The sequence below is a fragment of the Rhinichthys klamathensis genome, unplaced genomic scaffold (assembly GCF_029890125.1).
Source record: "Rhinichthys klamathensis goyatoka isolate OS25496 unplaced genomic scaffold, OSU_Roscu_1.1 h1tg000029l_1, whole genome shotgun sequence".
In the NCBI taxonomy this organism is placed as follows: domain Eukaryota; kingdom Metazoa; phylum Chordata; class Actinopteri; order Cypriniformes; family Leuciscidae; genus Rhinichthys; species Rhinichthys klamathensis.
In genome coordinates this window covers 4585519-4610306 of record NW_026606579.1, presented here as the reverse complement: position 1 = coordinate 4610306, position 24788 = coordinate 4585519, and the positions used below count along the sequence as shown (strand labels likewise).

The 24788-nt window shown below is 37.5% G+C and overlaps 1 protein-coding gene across 2 annotated transcripts in view; it reads right to left on the bottom strand.

Moving 5' to 3' along the window:
- The window catches only part of grm8a (glutamate receptor, metabotropic 8a), a 241317-nt gene that overhangs the window by 64487 nt on the left and 152042 nt on the right, over nucleotides 1–24788 (bottom strand). For both annotated transcript variants that reach the window (XM_056245349.1, XM_056245350.1), the window contains exons 3-5: nucleotides 16501–16636; nucleotides 10796–10950; nucleotides 6808–6945 (exon numbers count right to left, since the gene is read on the bottom strand). In XM_056245349.1, coding sequence (XP_056101324.1) covers nucleotides 6808–6945; nucleotides 10796–10950; nucleotides 16501–16636 — 429 coding nt within the window. The remainder of the gene's footprint in view (nucleotides 1–6807; nucleotides 6946–10795; nucleotides 10951–16500; nucleotides 16637–24788) is intronic.

Genomic DNA, 24788 nt, shown 5'->3' with positions numbered 1-24788 from the left:
TATATAGTAAAGTGTAATTTATTCCTGCGATCAAAGCTGATTTTCAGCATCATTACTCCAGTCTTCAGTGTCCTTCAGAAATCACTCTAATATGATGATTTGATGCTCAAGAAACATTTAGGATTATTATCAATGTTGAAAACAGTTAGATTCTTTCATGAATATAATTTTTTTTACACTTTTTTAACATCATCAATGACAGTTTTGATCAATTGAATGCATCCTTGCTGAAAAAAAGTGTTAATTTACCCCCCAAACTGAAAATACATTTTCTTTTTAAGTAAAATGAAAAGATTTCCTGACCCAAAAGTACTGACCCCAAACTTTTAAACTGTATATTTGGCCAACAAATATATATAATTGTGTAATATAATAACAACAATAATAATAATAGTTCGTTTTTTTTCGACTAATAGTAAAAACTTGTTGTTTTTGAAAGTGGATTTTTCAATAATTAAAACATTTAAATAATAAATAAATTTGAGGAAAATTCGGAAAAAAATGCTGTGTAATTCTTCTGACCACAATCCAAGGCTTTCCTGCGTATGGTTGCAATGCTGCTATACTTAGTCAAAAGCATGATTTATAACAAATATGACCAATTAGAAAGGTAATAGCACACCTCTCCCATAGAAGATGAATTGAGGAATTATGCATGTCTGGAGCTCAAACACTGCAACGCTGTTTAATACTTCAGGTTAGAGGGTTTGTCAAATCCATAAGCCTAATTTAACAGTGATGCTTACCTTTGCAAGCCCTAAAAGCGCTCTATTTCAGTCAGTTTTCTGTAAGTCTGTAAGCTTAAATGTAGCTGTGACACACAACCAGCAGTGTGTTTCTTTTCTGTTAGTGTGTGAAGGGACCTCGTGGCTTGAGTTACTGTATGCATTAACATGGAGAGCAGCGAACGCAGAGAGGTTTGCATCAGCTCTGGCAGTCTGTCCATTACATTCACACATGCAATTAGAAGTAGATGATGGAGGCTTCATAATCACAGAGCAAAACAGCATCAATTTGACAGTTAAACCTGTCATTATTCATAGGGCTGTCAAACGATTAATCGCGATTAATCGCATCCAAAATAAAAGTCTGTGTTTACATAATATAGCTATGTGTGTGTACTGTGTATAATTATTTTTAATATATAAATACCCACACATGCATGTGTATTTAAGAAATATTTGCATGTATGTACTGTATATAGACTGAATGTAGCCAGGGCCGGCGATTGCTATAGACGAACTAGGCGGTTGCCTAGGGCGACAAATGTGCTGGGGGCGCGGGCGCGCTCTAGTGTCGCCCTTGATTCTCTGCTACTTCCCATTAATCGAGAAATGACAGAGTTAGAATGAGAAGCGAAACAAAAATATGTTTATTAAACATGATCATCCTAAGGCGCCCCTCAGCCACACGTTTAATTACTTACTTAATTACTGATTATTAGATTGAATTGATGATTATTGTTGATCATTTCCGGGGGGTTGCGTTACGTTACGTTAGGCAAATGCTGACGCCCTGATTGAAAATGAAGCGGTATAAACCCTCTGGTGCACAGGGACGAAAACAGAGAAAGCAACAAAATAAAAAGAAAGCCCAGTATAAAGGTAAGTCTTCTCATCTCAGCCATTAAGGTGTCAAACGAAATAAATGTACTTAGTGTTGTGCACAGGCATTTAAGCCGGGATTACCGGGAGATTCCCGGTGACCGACGTGCTTTTTGGGCCGATACATCTCATAGCCTTTATTTATTTTTTGTCTTAACGGCCCATAAAACTCGTACATCGGCAGCCCATTCGTTTTGTTTTGCTTAATTGGCGGCGCTGAGTTGCTTCCAAGTATATAGCTTACTTACAAGTATAGAAATTTGTACAAAACTTCACTGCATTTGTCTTACAATGTAGTGTAATGTAGACAGACACTGTAACTAAAAGAAGTTTGAATTTTTCTTTGTTCAATTTGCACACTGAATTGCACCAGATTGATGAATTTAACATTTAAATTTGATTTAAACATGAATTACACATTAAAATGCACAACATTTTCTTACGGGGGCACCGAAACCCCCTTACCCTTGTAGCAGCCTATAGATTAGTAATAATAGTAGTGGTGGTAGTAATTGTAATTTATCTACTACAAGTTACATGGTCAGATAAAATGTATTTGTACAATGCAACTATGTAGGATGATAGAAATATCCTTGAGCGTTATTTGTAGCATTTGTATGAACAATTTATTACAGATGATCCTTCAACTTGTTGAAGTTTTGGAGTGATTATAAGAGCATTTTTGTTTAGTTTAATAAATACTCATCATTTTAATTGGGGGCGGTAAAAATCAATCTCGCCTAGGGCAACCAAAGGGCTAGAGCCGGCCCTGAATGTAGCCTATATATAATGTATATTTTATATAAATATAAACACTTCATATATAAATAACATATTTTTCTTAAATATATACATGTGTGCATTTATATACAAAATAATTATACACAGTACACACACATATATTATGTAAACACAAACTTTTATTTTGGATGCGATTAATCGTGATAAATCGTTTGACAGCCCTAAATGCAAACATTATGTTTTGCACAGAAAGACACACCTATAGCCTGTTCAAACACAGATACCACAGAAAACATTTTTTAATAATTAAGTTATAAAAAAAAAAAAAGTGTCTTCTGCTCACCAAGGCTGCATTTATTTGATCAAAAATAGAGTAACATTAAAATATGATAGCAATAACATCATACATTCACTACTTTACAATACTACACATTCCGGATGGGGAGATATACAATGTGTCTGTATGTATGTGTATCTGTTTATGTATGGATGTATATGTATATATATATATATATATATATATTAGGGCTGTCAAATGATTAATCGCGATTAATCGCATCCAAAATAAAAGTTTGTGTTTACATAATATATGTGGGTGCACTGTGTATAATTATTATATATATATATATAAATACACACACATGCTTGTATATATTTAAGAAATATTTTCATGTATATACTGTATATAGATGTATATATAATTTTTATATAAATATAAATATTTTATATATAAATAATATTTTTTTCTTAAATATACATGCATGTTTGTGTATTTATATATACAGGTCCTTCTAAAAAAATTAGCATATTGTGATAAAGTTAATTATTTTCCATAATGTAATGATAAAAATTAAACTTTCATATATTTTAGATTCATTGCACACCAACTGAAATATTTCAGGTCTTTTATTGTTTTAATACTGATGATTTTGGCATACAGCTCATGAAAACCCAAAATTCCTGTCTCAAAAAATTAGCATATCATGAAAAGGGTCTCTAAACGAGCTATTAACCTAATCATCTGAATCAACTAATTAACTCTAAACACCTGCAAAAGATTCCTGAGGCTTTTAAAAACTCCCAGCCTGTTTCATTACTCAAAACCGCAATCATGGGTAAGACTGCCGACCTGACTGCTGTCCAGAAGGCCATCATTGACACCCTCAAGCAAGAGGGTAAGACAGAAAGAAATTTCTGAACAAATAGGCTGTTCCCAGAGTGCTGTATCAAGGCACCTCAGTGGGAAGTCTGTGGGAAGGAAAAAGTGTGGCAAAAAACGCTGCACAACGAGAAGAGGTGACCGGACCCTGAGGAAGATTGTGAAGAAGGACCGATTCCAGACCTTGGGGGACCTGCGGAAGCAGTGGACTGAGTCTGGAGTAGAAACATCCAGAGCCACCGTGCACAGGCGTGTGCAGGGAATGGGCTACAGGTGCCGCATTCCCCAGGTCAAGCCACTTTTGAACCAGAAACAGCGGCAGAAGCGCCTGACCTGGGCTACAGAGAAGCAGCACTGGACTGTTGCTCAGTTTTGCATGTCATTCGGAAATAAAGGTGCCAGAGTCTGGAGGAAGACTGGGGAGAAGGAAATGCCAAAATGCCTGAAGTCCAGTGTCAAGTACCCACAGTCAGTGATGGTCTGGGGTGCCATGTCAGCTGCTGGTGTTGGTGCACTGTGTTTTATCAAGGGCAGGGTCAGTGCAGCTAGCTATCAGAAGATTTTGGAGCACTTTATGCTTCCATCTGCTGAAAAGCTTTATGGAGATGAAGATTTCATTTTTCAGCACGACCTGGCACCTGCTCACAGTGCCAAAACCACTGGTAAATGGTTTACTGACCATGGTATTACTGTGCTCAATTGGCCTGCCAACTCTCCTGACCTGAACCCCATAGAGAATCTGTGGGATATTGTGAAGAGAAAGTTGAGAGACGCAAGACCCAACACTCTGGATGAGCTTTAGGCCGCTATCGAAGCATCCTGGGCCTCCATAACACCTCAGCAGTGCCACAGGCTGATTGCCTCCATGCCACGCCGCATTGAAGCAGTCATTTCTGCAAAAAGATTCCCGACCAAGTATTGACTATTGAGTGCATAACTGAACATAATTATTTGAAGGTTGACTTTTTTTTTATTATTATTAAAAACACTTCTTTTATTGGTCGGATGAAATATGCTAATTTTTTGAGACAGGAATTTTGGGTTTTCATGAGCTGTATGCCAAAATCATCAGTATTAAAACAATAAAAGACCTGAAATATTTCAGTTGGTGTGCAATGAATCTAAAATATATGAAAGTTTAATTTTTATCATTACATTATGGAAAATAATGAACTTTATCACAATATGCTAATTTCCTGTATACAAAATAATTATACACAGTGCACCCACATATATTATGTAAACACAAACTTTTATTTTGGATGCGATTAATCGCGATTAATCATTTGACAGCCCTAATATATATATATATATATATATATATATATATATATGTGTGTGTGTGTGTGTGTGTGTGTATGTAGTATAGATAGGTTCATCTATATTGCCTTCTGTCTTGTTGTTTGTTTATTTGTTTGCTTATTTGTTTTCTTTTGTATTATGCACTCTTTTCTTGTTTGTCATCAACAAGTTTATTGGTCTGATACTTGCTTTTCCCACATCTATATTTGTCTATTTTTTTTTTTTTTTTGCTTATGTATTCTTCCATATGTATTGTATTGTTTGCTTAATAAAAAAAACACAAAAAACTTTCAAATATGATTATAATTTAAAAATTTCACCTGCTAAACAAATTCTTATAACATTGCATATAGCAAAATGAACCTGCTTCCACTCAGTTGTTAAGTCCTGAACTTCTGTTTGTTTGAAGAAAGCGTGAGATGAAGCGTTTCCGCTTTTCTACAAAACAACTGATACTGCGAATGACTGAGACGTCACAGAATATGAGCGCTGGCGGTGTGTGTGATGGTATAATTATATTCATTATGTCAAGCACATTCTCTCAGAAGGGGCGGCAGTCTCCTAATATGAAAGGGTTGCGTTCGTTCCCCTGTGCACTTCTCCAAGCGAACATTCACTGAGACGTTCAAATCCTGTGTCGCTCACAATGGCTTTCTTACTACTCAACTGCAGCTTTCATTCTCCTCTTTACTGTCGATTTAATAACAGCTCTGCTGAGTTTTGCATTAGATGGGCCGTACTGTGGATCTTTCTTGCTCGTTTGAAATAATAAAAGTTTGATCTGCTGCATAATAACTCGAATGTAATCTCCAGTCTAATCGCAACTAAGCTGCACAAACATCAGCTCATTAACATATTAATGAATGTGCATTTGCATATCATCACCTGTGCGGTATTCAGCCACTTTAGCCGGAAATAACATTATTCAAAATCGCTATAAAGCCAAAACAATCTCTGTTACCGTAAATACCTACTTTGATCTGATTGGTCAGATGGCCCAGTCTGTTGTGATTGGTCTACTTTGCTCTGATTGGTCAGATGGCCCAGTCTGTTGTGATTGGTCTACTTTCCTCTGATTGGTCAGATGGCTCAGTCTGTTGTGATTGGTCTACTCTGCTCTGATTGGTCAGATGGCTCAGTCTGTTGTGATTGGTCTACTCTGCACTGATTGGTCAGATGGCCCAGTCTGTTGTGATTGGTCTACTTTGCTCTGATTGGTCAGATGACCCAGTCTGTTGTGATTGGTCTACTTTGCTCTGATTGGTTAGATGAGCCAGTCTGTTGTGATTGGTCTACTCTGCTCTGATTGGTCTGATGGCCCAGTCTGTTCTGATTGGTCTACTCTGCTCTGATTGGTCAGATGGCCCAGTCTGTTCTGATTAGTCTTCTCTGCTCTGACAGTATTTATTATAAATCATTTTCCCGTGCACATCATTATTATTATTATTTTTTTCATTCATGTGTATCATAATCTTAAATCAGAATAACTTCCCCTCCCTCTTGCAGTGACATCATCTCTTGATGAGGGCGGGGCTCGACCTGTCACTCACATGACATCAGCCAATAGCCAAAAACCCTTTCCAATCAATTCCCCACAGAATAGTGTCTGGAGATTTACAGTCGCAACACAAGCGACATTGTTTGAACAATGTCAGAGAAACTAGCACAACGAGTGAAACAAATGTGTGTTTCGGCAGTTAATGTACCCATAAACGTGCCTTCTGTTCACTTGTGTTAGACTGTCATTCCTGGCACACTTGGACCTTTAGGACAGGAGAGAGGAGAGTAAGGTGTGATGAAGTCAGACACTGGAAACACATTGTTTGCATTGACTGCTCGAGGACGGGCCTAAGGAGACGTCTGTCCACAGAAAGCTCTCACTTCAAAAACCTCTCAAAGCCATTTGGCTTCTGTTGCATCTTCCTCTTAAAAACCCCAAACTCTTTCAGAGATGAATGGCTGACCTAAATAAATAATGTCTCGAACACAAACACATCTTACCGGTGCACTTTTTCAGGCTTCCGGGACGTTTTCCGTGCATCCCGAGCTTGCATCCGAAGTTCTCCTCCCAGAATTCGGCAAACCACACATTCCTTCTGTTGTTGGAGAGCGAGCGACTGCGGAAGTAGCGATCGAACGCTGAGGAGAGAGAGGGGAGGAAAAGACAGCGATAAGCATCTTACAGAGAAATGGAAAATAACACATTGAATTAAATGTGGAAGTTTTGAAGTAGAAAGACTGAAATAGTGTTTTCTTGTCCATTGTTCTTGTAAAAAACATCCAGTACACATGATTTTGGTAACACTTTACATTAAGGTTTAATTGATTAACATTAAGCATCATACATTAGGTAACATTAATTAAAAATGAGCAATCATTTTTTACAGCATTTGGTAATCTAGGTTAATGTTAAGTTAAAAATATATTATTGGTCATTGTTAAAGTGCCCCTTTTATACTGTTTCAAAGGTTCCTAATTTTATTTTGGAGTCTCATACAACAGGTTTACATGCATCCATGTTAAAAAAAAACCTTTCATTTTCTCATAATGTACATTGCAGCATCAGCTCTTTTCTCACAGCGTCTGAAACGCTTGAAGGATATGGTCTCTCGAAACCCCGCCTTTCTGAGAGCCTACTCTGCTCTGATTGGTCAGATGACCCAGTCTGTTGTGATTGGTCGACTCTGCTCTGATTGGTCAGATGACCCAGTCTGTTGTGATTGGTCTACTCTGCTCTGATTGGTCAGATGACCCAGTCTGTTGTGATTGGTCTACTCTGCTCTGATTGGTCAGATGACCCAGTCTGTTGTGATTGGTCTACTCTGCTCTGATTGGTCAGATGACCCAGTCTGTTGTGATTGGTCTACTCTGCTCTGATTGGTCAGATGACCCAGTCTGTTGTGATTGGTCTACTCTGCTCTGATTGGTCAGATGGCCCAGTCTGTTGTGATTGGTCTACTCTGCTCTGATTGGTCAGATGGCCCAGTCTGTTGTGATTGGTCTACTCTGCTCTGATTGGTCAGATGGCCCAGTCTGTTGTGATTGGTCTACTCTGCTCTGATTGGTCAGATGACCCAGTCTGTTGTGATTGGTCTACTCTGCTCTGATTGGTCAGATGACCCAGTCTGTTGTGATTGGTCTACTCTGCTCTGATTGGTCAGATGACCCAGTCTGTTGTGATTGGTCTACTCTGCTCTGATTGGTCAGATGACCCAGTCTGTTGTGATTGGTCTACTCTGCTCTGATTGGTCAGATGGCCCAGTCTGTTGTGATTGGTCTACTCTGCTCTGATTGGTCAGATGGCCCAGTCTGTTGTGATTGGTCTACTCTGCTCTGATTGGTCAGATGGCCCAGTCTGTTGTGATTGGTCTACTCTGCTCTGATTGGTCAGATGGCTCAGTCTGTCGTGATTGGTCTACTCTGCTCTGATTGGTCAGATGGCTCAGTCTGTTGTGATTGGTCTACTCTGCTCTGATTGGTCAGATGGCTCAGTCTGTTGTGATTGGTCTACTCTGCTCTGATTGGTCAGAAGGCCCAGTCTGTTGTGATTGGTCTACTCTGCTCTGATTGGTCAGATGACCCAGTATGTTGTGATTTGCCTACTCTACTCTGATTGGTCAGATGACCCAGTATGTTGTGATTGGTCTACTCTGCTCTGATTGGTCAGATGGCCCAGTCTGTTGTGATTGGTCTACTCTGCTCTGATTGGTCAGATGATCCAGTCTGTTGTGATTGGTCTACTCTGCTCTGATTGGTCAGATGGCCCAGTCTGTTGTGATTGGTCTACTCTGCTCTGATTGGTCAGATGATCCAGTCTGTTGTGATTGGTCTACTCTGCTCTGATTGGTCAGATGGCTCAGTCTGTCGTGATTGGTCTACTCTGCTCTGATTGGTCAGATGGCTCAGTCTGTTGTGATTGGTCTACTCTGCTCTGATTGGTCAGATGGCTCAGTCTGTTGTGATTGGTCTACTCTGCTCTGATTGGTCAGAAGGCCCAGTCTGTTGTGATTGGTCTACTCTGCTCTGATTGGTCAGATGACCCAGTATGTTGTGATTTGCCTACTCTACTCTGATTGGTCAGATGACCCAGTATGTTGTGATTGGTCTACTCTGCTCTGATTGGTCAGATGGCCCAGTCTGTTGTGATTGGTCTACTCTGCTCTGATTGGTCAGATGATCCAGTCTGTTGTGATTGGTCTACTCTGCTCTGATTGGTCAGATGGCCCAGTCTGTTGTGATTGGTCTACTCTGCTCTGATTGGTCAGATGATCCAGTCTGTTGTGATTGGTCTACTCTGCTCTGATTGGTCAGATGATCCAGTCTGTTGTGATAGGTCTACTCTGCTCTGATTGGTCAGATGATCCAGTCTGTTGTGATTGGTCGACCACTTACAGCAACTGCTATTTTTTGGCACAGTAAAAAATCACTACAACAACATAAACAGTACATGCACTATACATTTTAAATGTATTATTATTAGTAGTAGTATTAATGAATTAAAATCATGGACTGGGAAAGGAGGCACGCATCTAAAGGAATGACACACATTTGTGTCAGTAAAGTGGCAGAGCATGTGTAAATCCTCGACGGTATTCCTGTCTGGCTGTCTGCGTCTAATCCCTGTCCCCACAGACACAATTATACAATGTGTTCTGACAAAAGTGTTCTAATTGGTGGGTCTATTCCCAAGCTGTTGCCTGAGAGCCGAGAGCCGCTGCTTGAGGGACACTGCTATGATTACTTGAGTGCAGACAACCACCAGAAGGAGGCTCGGATGCACTCGCCACTGTATGGATACGGGATTAAGTGTCGGACCATGATGCTAATTGTTAGCAATGCTTGTCTGACAACATTGGAGAGCGGAAATAAATGTCTCCACTAAGTCTGAGCATTGCGATCTAATGGGTGAATTCAGGTACACCGAGAACTTTTTGCTACTGAAATGACTAAGATTTTTGACCAGTTTAGTTGAATACACCCACGTTTTTTTTGTGTGTTTTTTTTTGCCTACAACAAAATAATCATTCAATAAAAATTAAAAGATATTCCAATACTTTTTCCATAAAAATCCTTTTATAGAGATTGCACTCACAAAACTCATTTATAGCCAGAACTTAGAGTTCACTAAAAGCAGAAAAAAAAAAAAATAATAATACATGCACTATTGAATTTTTAAGGTTTTATTTCCTTCTGCTTGGTAATCACAATTTTAAATTCCCTGAAATTTCCATGGTTTCCTTTTTATATTTATTTAAATCATTATCTAGTTCTATTGTTTTGCTTATTCTGGTTACTAACAAATAATATGTTTAATTAATAATTGATTGTTATGAAGCCCCAAAAGAAGCACGGTGAAGGAAAAAATTAGGAGAAGGGAGCAAAAAATATTTGTCAATGCTTATCTGAGAAACCGAGAAACTTTGCATTCGCTCACAAAGAACACAAAGGTTTAGCAAGCAAATGCAAAGTTTCTTGGGGAACGCAAAACATTTGCGAGAGAATGCAAAAGCATTTTAATATATATTTTCCTTCTTCCATCCCATATTTTTCCACCATTATTTCCCTTTAGGGGCTCCGTAAATTGACACATACACCACAGCATTCAAAAAGTATTAATAATGTTACAAAAGATTTCTATTTCAGATAAATGCTGTTCTTTTGAACTTTCTGTTCATCAAAGAATAGAATGCATCATGGTTCCCACAAAAATATGAAGTAGCGTAACTGTTTTCAACACTGATAATAATCAGAAATGTTTCTGGAGCTTCAAATCATCATATTAGAATGATTTCTGAAGGATCATGTGTGGAGTATAATGCTGAAAATTGCATCACATAAATAAATGACTTCTTATATACTTAATAAACTGTAATATTTCACTGTTTTCACTGTAAAGTAAATGCAGCCTCGGTGAGGAAAAGACACTTCTTTCAAAAACCCCAAACATTTGAGCGATGGTGCATGGATAGTACGGGTCACATGTACACACCGTCCACCGTGGCTCTTTTGGGAAGGATAGTTATGGCTCCCTCTGCCACTTTCTCCTGCTGGATCACCGGAGAGATCTTGGCTCCCCAGCTGTCAGACCCGACCCACAGAAAGTGACCCGTCTGGTTGCTCCTCTTGGCAGCATCCAGCACTCGTCTGTAGACAGAAACAACGATACATCAGCCTCAAACAGCACATCCATATCTCATCTAGTGGAGCGCTTGAGTTCAGATAAACGTGTGTCAGGAGCTGGAGGCGTCTGCCACTGATATTCAAATAAAGACACGCTGTCGTTCCTCACTCATGTCAGAGACTCGGAGAGTCTAAAGCTGGGGTTTCAATGGTCAGCCTTAAAGAGATACTCCACTTTTTTTGGAAATAGGCTCATTTTACAACTCCCCCAGAGTTAAACTGTTGAGTTTTACCGTTTTTGAATCCATTCAGCCGATCTCCGGTTCTGGCGGTACCACTTTTAGCATAGCTTAGCATACATCATTGAAGTGGACAAGACCATTAGCATTTCTAAAAAAAAAAATGACCAAAGGGTTTCGATATTTGTCCTATTTACGAAAAAAAAAAAAGTGGAGTATCCCTTTAAGAAGATCTGTAACACTTTACAATAAGCTTAATTAGTTAACATTAGTTCATGTATTACATGAAATAACCATGAGCAATACGTTTGTTACTGTATTTGTTCATCTTTGTTAACGTTAGTTAATAAAAATACAGTTTGTTCATGTTAGTTCACGGTGCATTAACTAATGTTAGCAAGATTCTTATTAAGTATTAGTAAATGTTGAAATTAACATTAACAAGGATTAAAAATGCGGTATATGTGCAGTTCATTATTAGTTTGCTGATGTAGTAAACTAACATAAACATTATTCTAAAGTGTCTTGTAAAGATCTTGTCCAGCTATGGACTGCATGTATATATATATATATATATATATATATATTATTGAGAGGGATTTGGGAAAGAGGACAGGAGTTCTGTTAAGCTACTTGCTCATTCTGTCACTGTGAAAGATGAAGGGAGAAGTGACTGGAAAGAACAAATTAACTCAAGAATTATTCAATAATATCTGGATTAACTGTGTACAGAATCTCCGTCACAGAAGATGACATCCAAAAAGTGAAATTGAGAAAACCAATTCGTAATGGAAAAGGTCTGATTCAGAATCAAAGTAAATGCTCATCAGTTATCAACTAAAAAGTTAGTATTTTAAACCTAAGTCCCTCCTCCGTATATTTTCACAGTGTGAAATAGTTACGCCGTCGGTCAATCTGTTAATAAGCCCAACATTTAACATTCATTTCCCCCCTGTTTTGCCTGAGCTTGCTTTAAAAGTCTATGTAACTTCAGTATGAAGTCAGATTAGCATTCGCCTCCAAGGCATAAAAATAAATATTGTACTCCTCAGCAGCTGTTATATCAACAAACATACATATAGATGGCAGGAAAGCCAACATTTCTTTAGTCGTCTCTGTGTGATGAAGCCAAATCTGTGCGCGCAGAGGAGCACCTCGGGGACCGGCTCAGGAAAGCTGCGAGGACCTCCACAATCTGAAGACGCAGAGGAAAGTAGAGCATCCCTCCCTCCAGGCACAGAAAGCCTCACTTCACACCCTCTCCAGCTTTTTTAATTGCTTTCCATCTGTATTTAGTGCAGTAAAGTTAGACAATATACAGGTGGCAACTGAGATAAAGGAGGGAGTTGCGCAAAGGCCGCTGGGAGGGACGGTGCGTTAGGAGAAGTGTGTTAATGAGTGTGTTAGCTGTTCCTCCCCTCTAAATCGCTCTATGGCTGCGTCACAAATCGCATACTTCCCTACTATATAGTAGGTGAGAAACAGTATGTGACAAAAGAAGTATGTCCAGTACTCGTAAAAGAGTCGACAAAACGTACCCGGATGGCCTACTACTTCCTGTGAGATTCTGAAGTGTGTGTATGATGGACACTTTACTCCCATGAGGCCACGGGAGAGGGTTTGTGAATGACTGTGAAGCGACGCAACTGACGCTGATAGGTCACATGATAATGACAGCATGGTGAATGTAGAACATTCATATTACACACATTCATATTCATATAAACACATTCATACTACACACATTCATTCTCATATACACACATTCATACTCATATAAACACATTCATACTACACACATTCATTCTCATATACACACATTCATACTCATATAAACACATTCATACTACACACATTCATTCTCATATACACACATTCATACTCATATACACACATTCATACTCATATACACACATTCATACTCATATACACACATTCATACTACACACATTCATACTGCACACATTCATACTCATATACACACATTCATACTACACACATTCATACTACACACATTTATACTACACACATTCATACTACACACATTCATATTACACACATTCATATTCATACTGCACACATTCATATTACACACATTCATATTCATACTGCACACATTCATATTACACACATTAATATTCATATTACACACATTCATATTCATACTGCACACATTCATATTACACACATTCATATTCATACTGCACACATTCATATTACACACATTCATATTCATACTGCACACATTCATATTACACACATTAATATTCATACTGCACACATTCATATTACACACATTCATATTCATACTGCACACATTCATACTGCACACATTCATACTCATATACACACACATTCATACTGCACACATTTATATTACACACATTCATATTCATACTGCACACATTCATACTGCACACATTCATATTCATACTGCACACATTCATACTGGACACATTCATATTACACACATTCATATTCATACTGCACACATTCATACTGCACACATTCATATTACACACATTCATATTCATACTGCACACATTCATACTGCACACATTCATATTCATACTGCACACATTCATACTACACACATTCATATTCATACTGCACACATTCATACTGCACACATTCATATTCATACTGCACACATTCATATTCATACTGCACACATTCATATTACACACATTCATATTCATAATGCACACATTCATATTACACACATTCATATTCATACTGCACACATTCATATTACACACATTCATATTCATACTGCACACATTCATACTGCACACATTCATATTCATACTGCACACATTCATATTACACACATTCATATTCATAATGCACACATTCATATTACACACATTCATATTCATAATGCACACATTCATATTACACACATTCATATTCATACTGCACACATTCATATTACACACATTCATATTCATAATGCACTCATTCATATTACACACATTCATATTCATATTGCACACATTCATATTACACACATTCATATTCATACTGCACACATTCATATTACACACATTCATATTCATACTGCACACATTCATATTACACACATTCATATTCATACTGCACACATTCATATTACACACATTCATATTCATACTGCACACATTCATACTGCACACATTCATATTACACACATTCATATTCATACTGCACACATTCATATTACACACATTCATATTCATACTGCACACATTCATATTACACACATTCATATTCATACTGCACACATTCATACTGGACACATTCATATTACACACATTCATATTCATACTGCACACATTCATATTACACACATTCATATTCATACTGCACACATTCATACTGCACACATTCATATTCATACTGCACACATTCATACTGCACACATTCATATTACACACATTCATATTCATACTGCACACATTCATACTGCACACATTCATACTACATAGAACATACTATATAGCGTTCGTGAAGAATTGAAAATAAGTACCAACTCAAGAAAGTATGCAATTTCGGACGTAGTCTATCTATATATATACACACTCCACAGCCACATTCAATTGCTAAATGCAAAAAGCTAATCAGCCAATCGCATGGCAGCAACTCAATACATGAAGGCATGTAGAAATGCTGAAGACGACGTGCTGGAGTTTAAACTGAGCATCAGAACGGGGAAGAAAAGAGTGACTTTGTCATGGTTGTTGGTGATAGACGGGCTGGTCTGAGTATTTCAGAAACTGCTGATCTACTGGGATTTTCACACACAATCATCTCTAGGGTCCGAAAAGAGGAAATATCCAGTGAGCGGCGGTTCTGTGGGTAAAAATGCCTTGCTGAGGTCAGAGGAGAACGGCTGATGGCTGCATGGTTGAATGACTGGTTCATCTGATAGAAAGGTTACAGTAACTCAAACAAGCAGAGCTACAGCAGCAGAACACACACACTCCGTCAGATAACTAAAGCTACAATTCACACAGACTCGACAAAAAAACGATGAGTCTTGATTTCTGCTCCAAGGGTCAGTATTGGCTGTAAACAACACTAAAGCATGGATCCGTCCGGCCTTGGACCAGTGATCAGGCAGATGCTGGTATAATGATGTGTGGAGGATATTATCTTGGCACACTTTGAGCCGCTTAGTACCAATTGAACCTCTAAACGCCACAGTGTGTATTGTTGCTGATGTCCATCCCCAGCAAGCAATAGCCGTCATTTCACCGAGTCTGTTAACTATAGACCCGATATAGTCCAGCTATGAGTAACACACTTCGAGCCAGAATAACCTTGAATTTGGATACCTGCCAAAATAACTTGCAAGGTGTTTGATATTCCATCATGTAAGCAAAGTAAACGGTGATTACAAGGTGTCTGGTTTCATTTCTTTGACATGCTCATGTTATGAATAGTCTATTCTTGGGATATGGTTTGATATCTATACAATTTTCACTGACGGCCCAAATTTTGCCTTGTTTTAGTCAGGGACAGCTTATGCAATCACATGCAATGTGATGATGTGTTTGAAATGTCTGGTATAATGCTTGCTGATTCACTTGTTAAAGTCCCCCTGTGGTGAAAATCAAGTTTGTAATGTTGTTTGTAAGTCTTTATGGTGTTTTTTAAATGCTTTAAGACAAATTCATGTGCAAACTCAACAGCATTGCTGAGTATTTTCCCCTTAAAACTGCAGTGAACCAAAGACAGTCTCAAAAACACAAAATCGCTGGTGTTTCTGACGTCACAAACTACCTTGTAACCAATCAGATCAACGTGTGATCGTCAACCAGTGGATCTCTGAGCTGAGTGAGTGAGTGGAGGCGGGGCTCATTTGCATATTCATAGAACCGCGAATACTAAATGAGGAAAGGGTGTCGAGTTAAAATCAAGATATTTTAAGGTATTACGATTTATTTTTTCAAGGAAGGAAACTTTAAATATGTAATTTTGGTGATCAAAGATGAGTTCTAAGTGATAAAATGATTGACTACAGGGGACTTTAATTTTTTTTTTAAAGCAGTAGGCGGTATATATATATATAGACTAGACTACCATATCCCAAGAATAGACTATTCATAACATGAGCATGTCAAAGAAATGAAACCAGACACCTTGTAATGAATGCTGTGTATTATATATATATATATAATAAACAGCATTCAGCATGCAGGTATTATATTCGTAAACGCAGCCAGCTTCCTTTTTGCTTCATCTTTCCTTTCTTTCTCAAGGCAGTGATGCTGGGTTTCTCTCAGCTGGAGATCTTTAAGGGAACAGGGAACGGTTAGCCAGGGAAAGTCTTTTAAGAACAGAAAGGAGACACCTGATATCGTCCTCGTTTGCGAACATGATGACGGCCCGAGCGTTGGGGGTCTCCAGAAGCCGGCGGATTATCTTGTCGAATTCCCCAGGCCTGGGTTCCCGAGGGATCTTCAGAGACTGAGCGATACACACGCCACCTAGACACACACACACACACACAGAGAGAGAGAGAATTAGGCTTTGTTCATTCTGCACACAAAATCTGATTCAGACTGTGCAACTTTCAGACAAAAACAAATAAAAACAAAACAACAACACTGAAATGTTTAATGCTCATAGATAATCCTATAGTTTTAAAAATTATGATTCATATTTTAAGGATGTACACCACAGTTCAAAAATTTGGGGTCAGCAAGATTATTATTATTTTTTTTTTAAAGAAATTAGTACTTTTTTTCAGCGAGGATGCATTAAATTGACCAAAAGTGACAGTAAACACATTTATAATGTTATAAAAGATATACATTTCAAACAAATGCTGTTCTTTTGAACTTTCTATTCATCGAATAATCCTGAAAAAATGTATCACAGTTTCCACAAAAAAAATATGAAGCTGTTTTCAACATTGATAATAATCGGGAATGTCTCTTGCATATTAGAGTGATTTCTGAAGGATCATGTGACACTGAAGACTGGAGTAATGATGCTGAAAATACAGCTTGGATCACAGGAATAAATTACATTTTACTATATATTCACATAGAAAACAGCTATTTTAAATTGTATACAAATATTTCACAATATTACTGTTTTACTGTGTTTTTATGCAAATAAATGCAGCCTCGGTGAGCAGAAGAGACTTCTTTCCGACCTCAGACTTTTGAATTCTGGGACGATGGTAAACCAACAAATTCTGTACATAAAAGAAAAGTAAAACGACTTAAAGATGCACGTTTGTAAATACTGGATTTCATGCAGTCAAATTAAGAAAAAATACACCAAGCAATCTGTCTCTAGTTCAAACATTTACAACCTATTACTGATGTGGACATAAAAGAAGTTCTTTCCATCATTCAAATCGCGTCTCCAGGTGCTTGACATCATTTATTCAAACTTAACACGACAGACTTACAAAAATCAGGTCTTGACAGGCAGGCCATATTGAGGTGGACAGAATCATATTTCATATTTAATGTAAGTTAAGCAGCCAACCCTTTGAGCGCTCGATTATAGCATTAACGTCCCACACGGGGGTGAATGATGGACTTCCTCCTGGATGTAATCTCCTCCTGTTACAGTCCATTTAATGAGCGCTGGCATTTCCCGCTAAACCAATGCGGCTCCTTATACGTTCTGTCACAATGACAAATACTAATTAGCTTTAATTAATGCCTCTCACGACGGTAATCACCAATCTGTTGCGTTCATGCCCTCCTCCGATCCGTGATGATGGTGAGTTTATGCTTGTGTTGCACTACTGCGGAAACAGTCATTTAGCCCATTTGCTGCCATTTCTAAACATGCAAGAGCCGTTTCTATGATTTCTTTCTGTGTATTTGTTATATTTATGCTACATTAAAACCTGATGGTGATGTTTCTAGCCTTCTAATGTTACCTTTTTGAAAATGGGGTTAGCTACATAATATGCTACCAAAAAAAATAACTATTTTGAAGCTTTAAAAGTTTTTTTTCTTCACTTTTATTCAGAAAAGATGCATTAAATCGATCAATAGTGACAGTAAAAACATTTATAATCTTACAAACGATGCTGTTCTTTTGAACGTTTGGTCACACTTTAGATGAGGGTCCAAGTCTCACTATTAACTAATTTATTAACTACGATAATAATTCAATAATTACTGCTTATTAATAGTTAGTTGTTAAGTTTAGATAGGATTAGTCATGCAGAATAATGTATTAATATGTGCTTTATAAGTACTAATAAACAGTCAATATTCTAGTGATATGCATGCAATTAAGAAACTAGTAAATAGAATTGGACCCTAAACTAAAGCGTTTCTGACCTTTCTGTTCATCAAAGAATCCTGAAGAAAATGTTTCCACAAAAATATGAAGCAGTGTTTTCAACATTGATAATAATCATAACTGTTTCTTGAGCAGCAAATCATCATATTAGAGTGATTTCTGAAGGATCATGTGACACTGAAGACTGGAGTAATGATGCTGAACATTCAGCTTTGATCACAGGAATAAATTACACTTTTAATAAATGCAGCCTTGGTTAGCGAAAAAGACTTAAAAGAAACCCTAAAACATCTTAACGACCCCCAACATGAATGATAGTTATTTTTATATACCTCAGTTAGCTCACTGCGACATGACAAAAACAGTAACAAACCGTCTCGTCACACTTCAACGCTGCTTGTTGGAAAAAGTAGCTCGCTACACTGTTCTGTACACAGCTAAGCTACTGTCACGCTACCAAACCAATGTAGCGACAACACGGGCCACCGAGCGACTCACTGATGTCTCTCCAAATCTCTTCCCCGATGCAGAATGAGGCTTTTATGTGCCATAAATGGGAAAAACATCAAAAGGCCGATGAATTAGCATCCCGGAGCTTGGTGGCTTTTCAATACACCAATTCCTTTGACATTTTGTGCCTCTTATTGTGCGCTCAATGGCAGATACAGCAGTCTTTGTGTTGCGCGGGGACACAAACACTCAGCTAAACGGCGAGGAAGAGAAACTAAAGCTCACGGATTGATTGCATGGGCAGACATCAGTATTGCAGCATGTTGCAGGGGTTGAGCTGGAAGATTTGGGGTTTGACATGAAGACTGAGATAAGCAGCTCCGCCTACCGCTGACTAATACATGTGTCAAACCCAGAAATTAGTCACTTCACAATTAATATGCGTGAACGACTGCATTCAAATAAGGCTGGCTTATTTTTAGTTGCGAAAGAAAAGCAGGAATAACTTCGAAAGCATCATGCGCTCACCCGAAGCCGCTCACTGCAATAACACTGGAAGTGTACAGCGACGTCTCTAATTGTTTAAAGCAGGAGTGCGAAGTCATTTAAGCAGCTCGTCTGATGCAGAATGATAATAAAATGATCCGTCTTAAACACGGGACACGACGAGCTCCAGCGTCTCTGCTAATCTTTAATGATTGGATTTTCACTGCTTTATGAATCATGAATTATCTAATTGTATCCAACCTCGCGTGTCGCCGCTCAAACACACACACATGGGCTGGATAATGCTGTAATTCGTCTCCAGTGGGGGGGGGACTCAACATTTCCCTAAAGTAAATCGCTTTGGGTAATTAACTTTCCTGTTTGAGGGCCATTCGGTTTTGTGACTGACCGGAGGTTACAATTTGCTGACTAGGACACCATAACACTTTCATTCTGTCCAAAATGGCCATCTTTTGCGACAACATTTTTGCCAGCTTTGTCTATTTTTTGGATAATCCATTGAATTAAACACAAAACCTTGGCACTAATAGTATAAAATGGAGCAAAGACGAGACACTAAAAGTTACATTGAAGGTGATTTGTTGCCAGTCAGTCTGTCTAATTTTTTTTTACACCAAATTTATGCCAGATTTTAAACCCCAAAAATGCACTATACAGGTGAAACTCGAAAAATTTGAATATCGTGCCAAAGTTCATTTATTTCAGTAATTCAACTTAAAAGGTGAAACTAATATAATAAATAGACTCATTGCATGCAAAGTGAGATATTTCAAGCCTTTATTTGTTATAATTTTGATGATTATGGGTTACAGCTTATGAAAACCTTTTCACAATATTCTAATTTTGAGTTTGGGGTTTTCATAAGCTATAACCCATAATCATCAAAATTATAACAAAAAAAAAAAGCCTTGAAATATCTCACTTTGCATGTAATGAGTCTATATAATATATTAGTTTCACCTTTTAAGTTGAATTACTGAAATAAATTAACCTTTGCACGATATTCAAATTTTTCGAGTTTCACCTGTATATTAAATCACCATAAGGTTATGCATACTTTTTTGTTTGTTGGATAATGTATTGAATAAAAGAGTAAAACACTTTAAAATAGTGACACTAATAGTATAACATGGACCAAGAGACACTAAAAGTGCCAATGAAGTCAGTCATCAGTCATCAATTTATCTTTTCCAGTAGCATTTCTGCCAGATTATCAACCCCAAAACTGTTTTGTATATTAAATCACAATGAGATAATGCATATTTTTTGGATAATCCAGTGAATACCCAGACAAAGCGACACAACTCCTATAAAACAGCCCAAGGAAGAGAAGAGACGCTAAGAGTGTCAATGAAGTGGATTTGTTGCCTGTCGTTCTGGTGTGGATCCTTTAAAGCTCAATGCAAACATGAAATTCATAAACATTTGTTTGGGCTCGAGTCATGAGACTTAATGGATATTTGATTCATTCCACATTAGTGCCTGTGTGACAAAGCATGTTTCAGGACGAGGACTCAGAAGCACAATCCCTATTATAGTGGCTTATTACACCATCCATTAAGCAACAAAATTGTGCCGTACTTGAGAAATGTAACACTCTCTGAAATGAAGAACCACTGAGGTGGTACTATACTCTTCCTGAAGGAGCAGATATCAGGCGAAGCAAATAACGCTGCATCAGAACGGCTGTGTTATAAAATATCCATATTTAATGCCTAATATCTCATGTGTATTATTGTTTCCCCATGGCGCTGACCTCCTCCGCTCTCTGCAAGAGGTGATTCGGTCGTCAGTTCCTCCAAACATCAAATGTGGGAGCGTTTCTCGCTCATGAAAGCGGCACAGAAGCTCCGGGAACGTGTTTATTCAACATCTCCACCCACACGCGCTTCACAAAGGTGTTGGAATACAACCCGCATCCACCCACGCGCGCGCGCGCCTGCCGCCATGCGTTTCACACCTCACATTCACTGCCATACGCTGCCGGTCCACACGACCCGCTGCCGAGGAATGTGACAAACACGACAGTCATTTTGATGCAGAGCTTTTCTGTGCACTAAAGCAGGACTAAAGGGATTGAGGGAGGACCTCGAGTGCTGGGACTGAACCAGAGATAGTCTGGAGCCCATTTATGCATAGAAGTAGAAAATGAAACGGGTAATTATGAGATACACTTTGAATGAAGAAAGTCACAGAAATAAAATTCACATTTTATGAGATATAAAGTCATAATTATGAGAAGCAAATTCAGAATGAGTTGTGAGTAATGTGAAAAATATGAAAAAATATGTCAAGATTTTGAGATTTAAAGCCATAAGGGAAAATTATTATGAATTATGAGATATACAGTCTTAATTATGGAAAATAAAGTTGAAATTATGAGACAATTTAAGTTGGAATTAAGAGATATAAAGTCATAATGGTACGTCATTATGAAAAATATATTTTGAATGATGAGACAAAAATCACTTATGATAAACTTATGAGATATAAAGGCATAATTATGAGAAATAAAGGTGGAATTATGAGATATAAAGTCAGAATTATGGAAATAATGTTACAATTATGAGACAGAGTCAATTGTGAAAAAGGAAGCCGTAATTATGATACATAAATTCATAATGGAAACTCATTATGAAACATATATTTATAATTATGAGATAAAAAGTCACTTATGAAAAACTGTCTGAATTATGAGATAAAAGGCATAATTATGAAATATGTTGGAATTAGGAGATGTAAAGCCATAATGGAAAGTCATTGTGAAAATATATTTGGAATCGTGAGACAAAAATCACTTATGATAAACTGTCTGAATTATGAGTTATAGAGGCAGAATTATGAGATATAAAGTCAGAATTATGGAAATAATGTTACAATTATGTGACAGAGTCAATTATGAAAAAGGAAGTCGTAATTATGATACATAAAGTCATAATGGAAACTCATTATGAAACATATATTTATAATAATGAGATAAAAAGTCACTTATGAAAAACTGTCTGAATTAGGAGATATAAAGGCATAATTATGAAATATGTTGGAATTAGTAGATATAAAGCCATAATGGAAAGTCATTATGAAAATATATTTGGAATCGTGAGACAAAAATCACTTATGATAAACTGTCTGAATTATGAGAAATAAAGTCAGAATTATGGAAATAATGTTAAAATATATGAGACAGTCAATTATGAAAAAGAAAGTTGTAATTATGATACATAAAGTCATAATGGAAACTCATTATGAAACATATATTTATAATTATGAGATAAAAAGTCCCTTATGAAAAACTGTCTGAATTATGAGATATAAAGCCATAATGGAAAGTCATTATGAAAAATATATTTAGAATCATGAGACAAAAATCACTTATGATAAACTTATGAGATATAAAGGCATAATTATGAGAAATAAAGGTGGAATTATGAGATATAAAGTCAGAATTATGGAAATAATGTTAAAATTATGAGACAGAGTCAATTATGAAAAAGGAAGTCGTAATTATGATACATAAATTCATAATGGAAACTCATTATGAAACATATATTTATAATTATGAGATAAAAAGTCACTTATGAAAAACTGTCTGAATTATGAGATATAAAGCCATAATGGAAAGTCTTTATAAAAAATATATTTGGAATTATGAGACAAAGTCAATTATGTTAAAAATAATGTCAGAATTATGAGATATAAATAATTTGAGATTTGCTATTGCGCAATGCAAGTTATGGAAAAATAGCTTGTAAACCAACAAAATGAAGCAAACTTTGACATCAAACACACTTGATCCGGAGCTGTGAAAGCGCCGTAAGTCTTTGCATCAGCATGAGTTTAGAGTGCCATTCCCTTAGTCCTAAAAAACCTGTTAGTGCTTCTTTCGACACTCCATCATGGCTTTAAAAAAAGACAAGTTTGTGTTTTGCAGCCCAGAGGCACATTGGAAATGCTGCTGCAAAGACTTTGAAGTGGGGCATCTGGTAGAGACGAGCCGTAGACAACAGAGAAGGACATATAGCTCTTCACTCGTGCTTGGGGAACCACGACCAATTGGATTCTGAGGACAGGATTTGGGCGAATTAGGACAGACTCAACAGAACAGTGATACTTGGTGTTGTTTGGAAGGGAAAAGCATTGAGGTGATGCTCACTGTTTCGGTAACTGATACCGCCGTCACTGAAGAAAATAACTTGTAGGATTTACTTGATAAAATACTCACAATTTGCACTAACACATTTTAAGTAAATTTTAGTGCTACTGCTCTGTACAACCTACCTGGTATTATACTTACTATTGAACTTAACATTCATTTGACACTTAACATTGAAAGTAATTAAGTAAATATTACGTAATTAGGGCCCAAGCCCAAAGGGCGAAGGCCCTATTGTTTTCCTTAGGATTATTTATTATTAGGGCCCAAGCCCAAAGGGCGAAGGCCCTATTGTTTTCCTTAGGATTATTTATTATTATTATTATTATTAGGGCCCAAGCCCAAAGGGCGAAGGCCCTATTGTTTTCCTTAGGATTATTTATTATTCTTCTTATTATTTTTCTGCTACCTTTTGGACACTTTTGGAGGCCTTAACATGCTCAAAAACTCCTGAAACTTTGCACACATGTCAGAACCCGCGGCCATCAGGGCCGGGCTGAAGATGGTACCCGGGCGTGGCAGGGGGGCTCGACAGCGCCCCCTGGAACGGGGTCCGAAAACATGGTCCATAAATCAAACACGCTTGCATGTAATAATTTGAAACTTGGTACACATGTAGATCTCCTCGTTTCATATATACTTCACACTCTTACTTTTTACCCCAGCCCAACAGGAAGTCGGCTATTTAGGGTTGTTGGTAAAACACACGCAATGGAATGTGAAATACTCCTCCTAGAGAATTCAAACAAACGGCACGAAACTCGGTCAGCATGAAGTCAAGACATTGAGGATGAAAGTTTGCGAGGGGATTTTTGATATCTCGAACGGTTTGGCCGTGGCGAGGAAACAAAATTATGGCGAGAAACGTGAAACAGGAAGTGTGTCATAACTACTGCATACATTAACTGATCTTGATGAAACTTCAACAGTGTGTTCGTTGTAAGAGCCCGATCACATGGATGTGACTATTGTGAGTCAAAGTTATAGCGCCACCAACTGGCAGCAGGAAGTGTGTCACTTCCTAAATGCTTTGAAATCACCCTCTTATTTTTACCCGATTTGCTTCAAACTTTATGTGTATAATGTAAACACACGGCAGATGTAGACCTGTGAAAGGATTATTGATATCTTAGATACTGTTGCCGTGGCAACACATCAAACTTTAATATTCTTGTTTGATGCTTTTGAGACTCTTAGCATGCTTGAAATTGCATGAAACTCGACAGACACAGGTATGCATATGGTTCAGATCA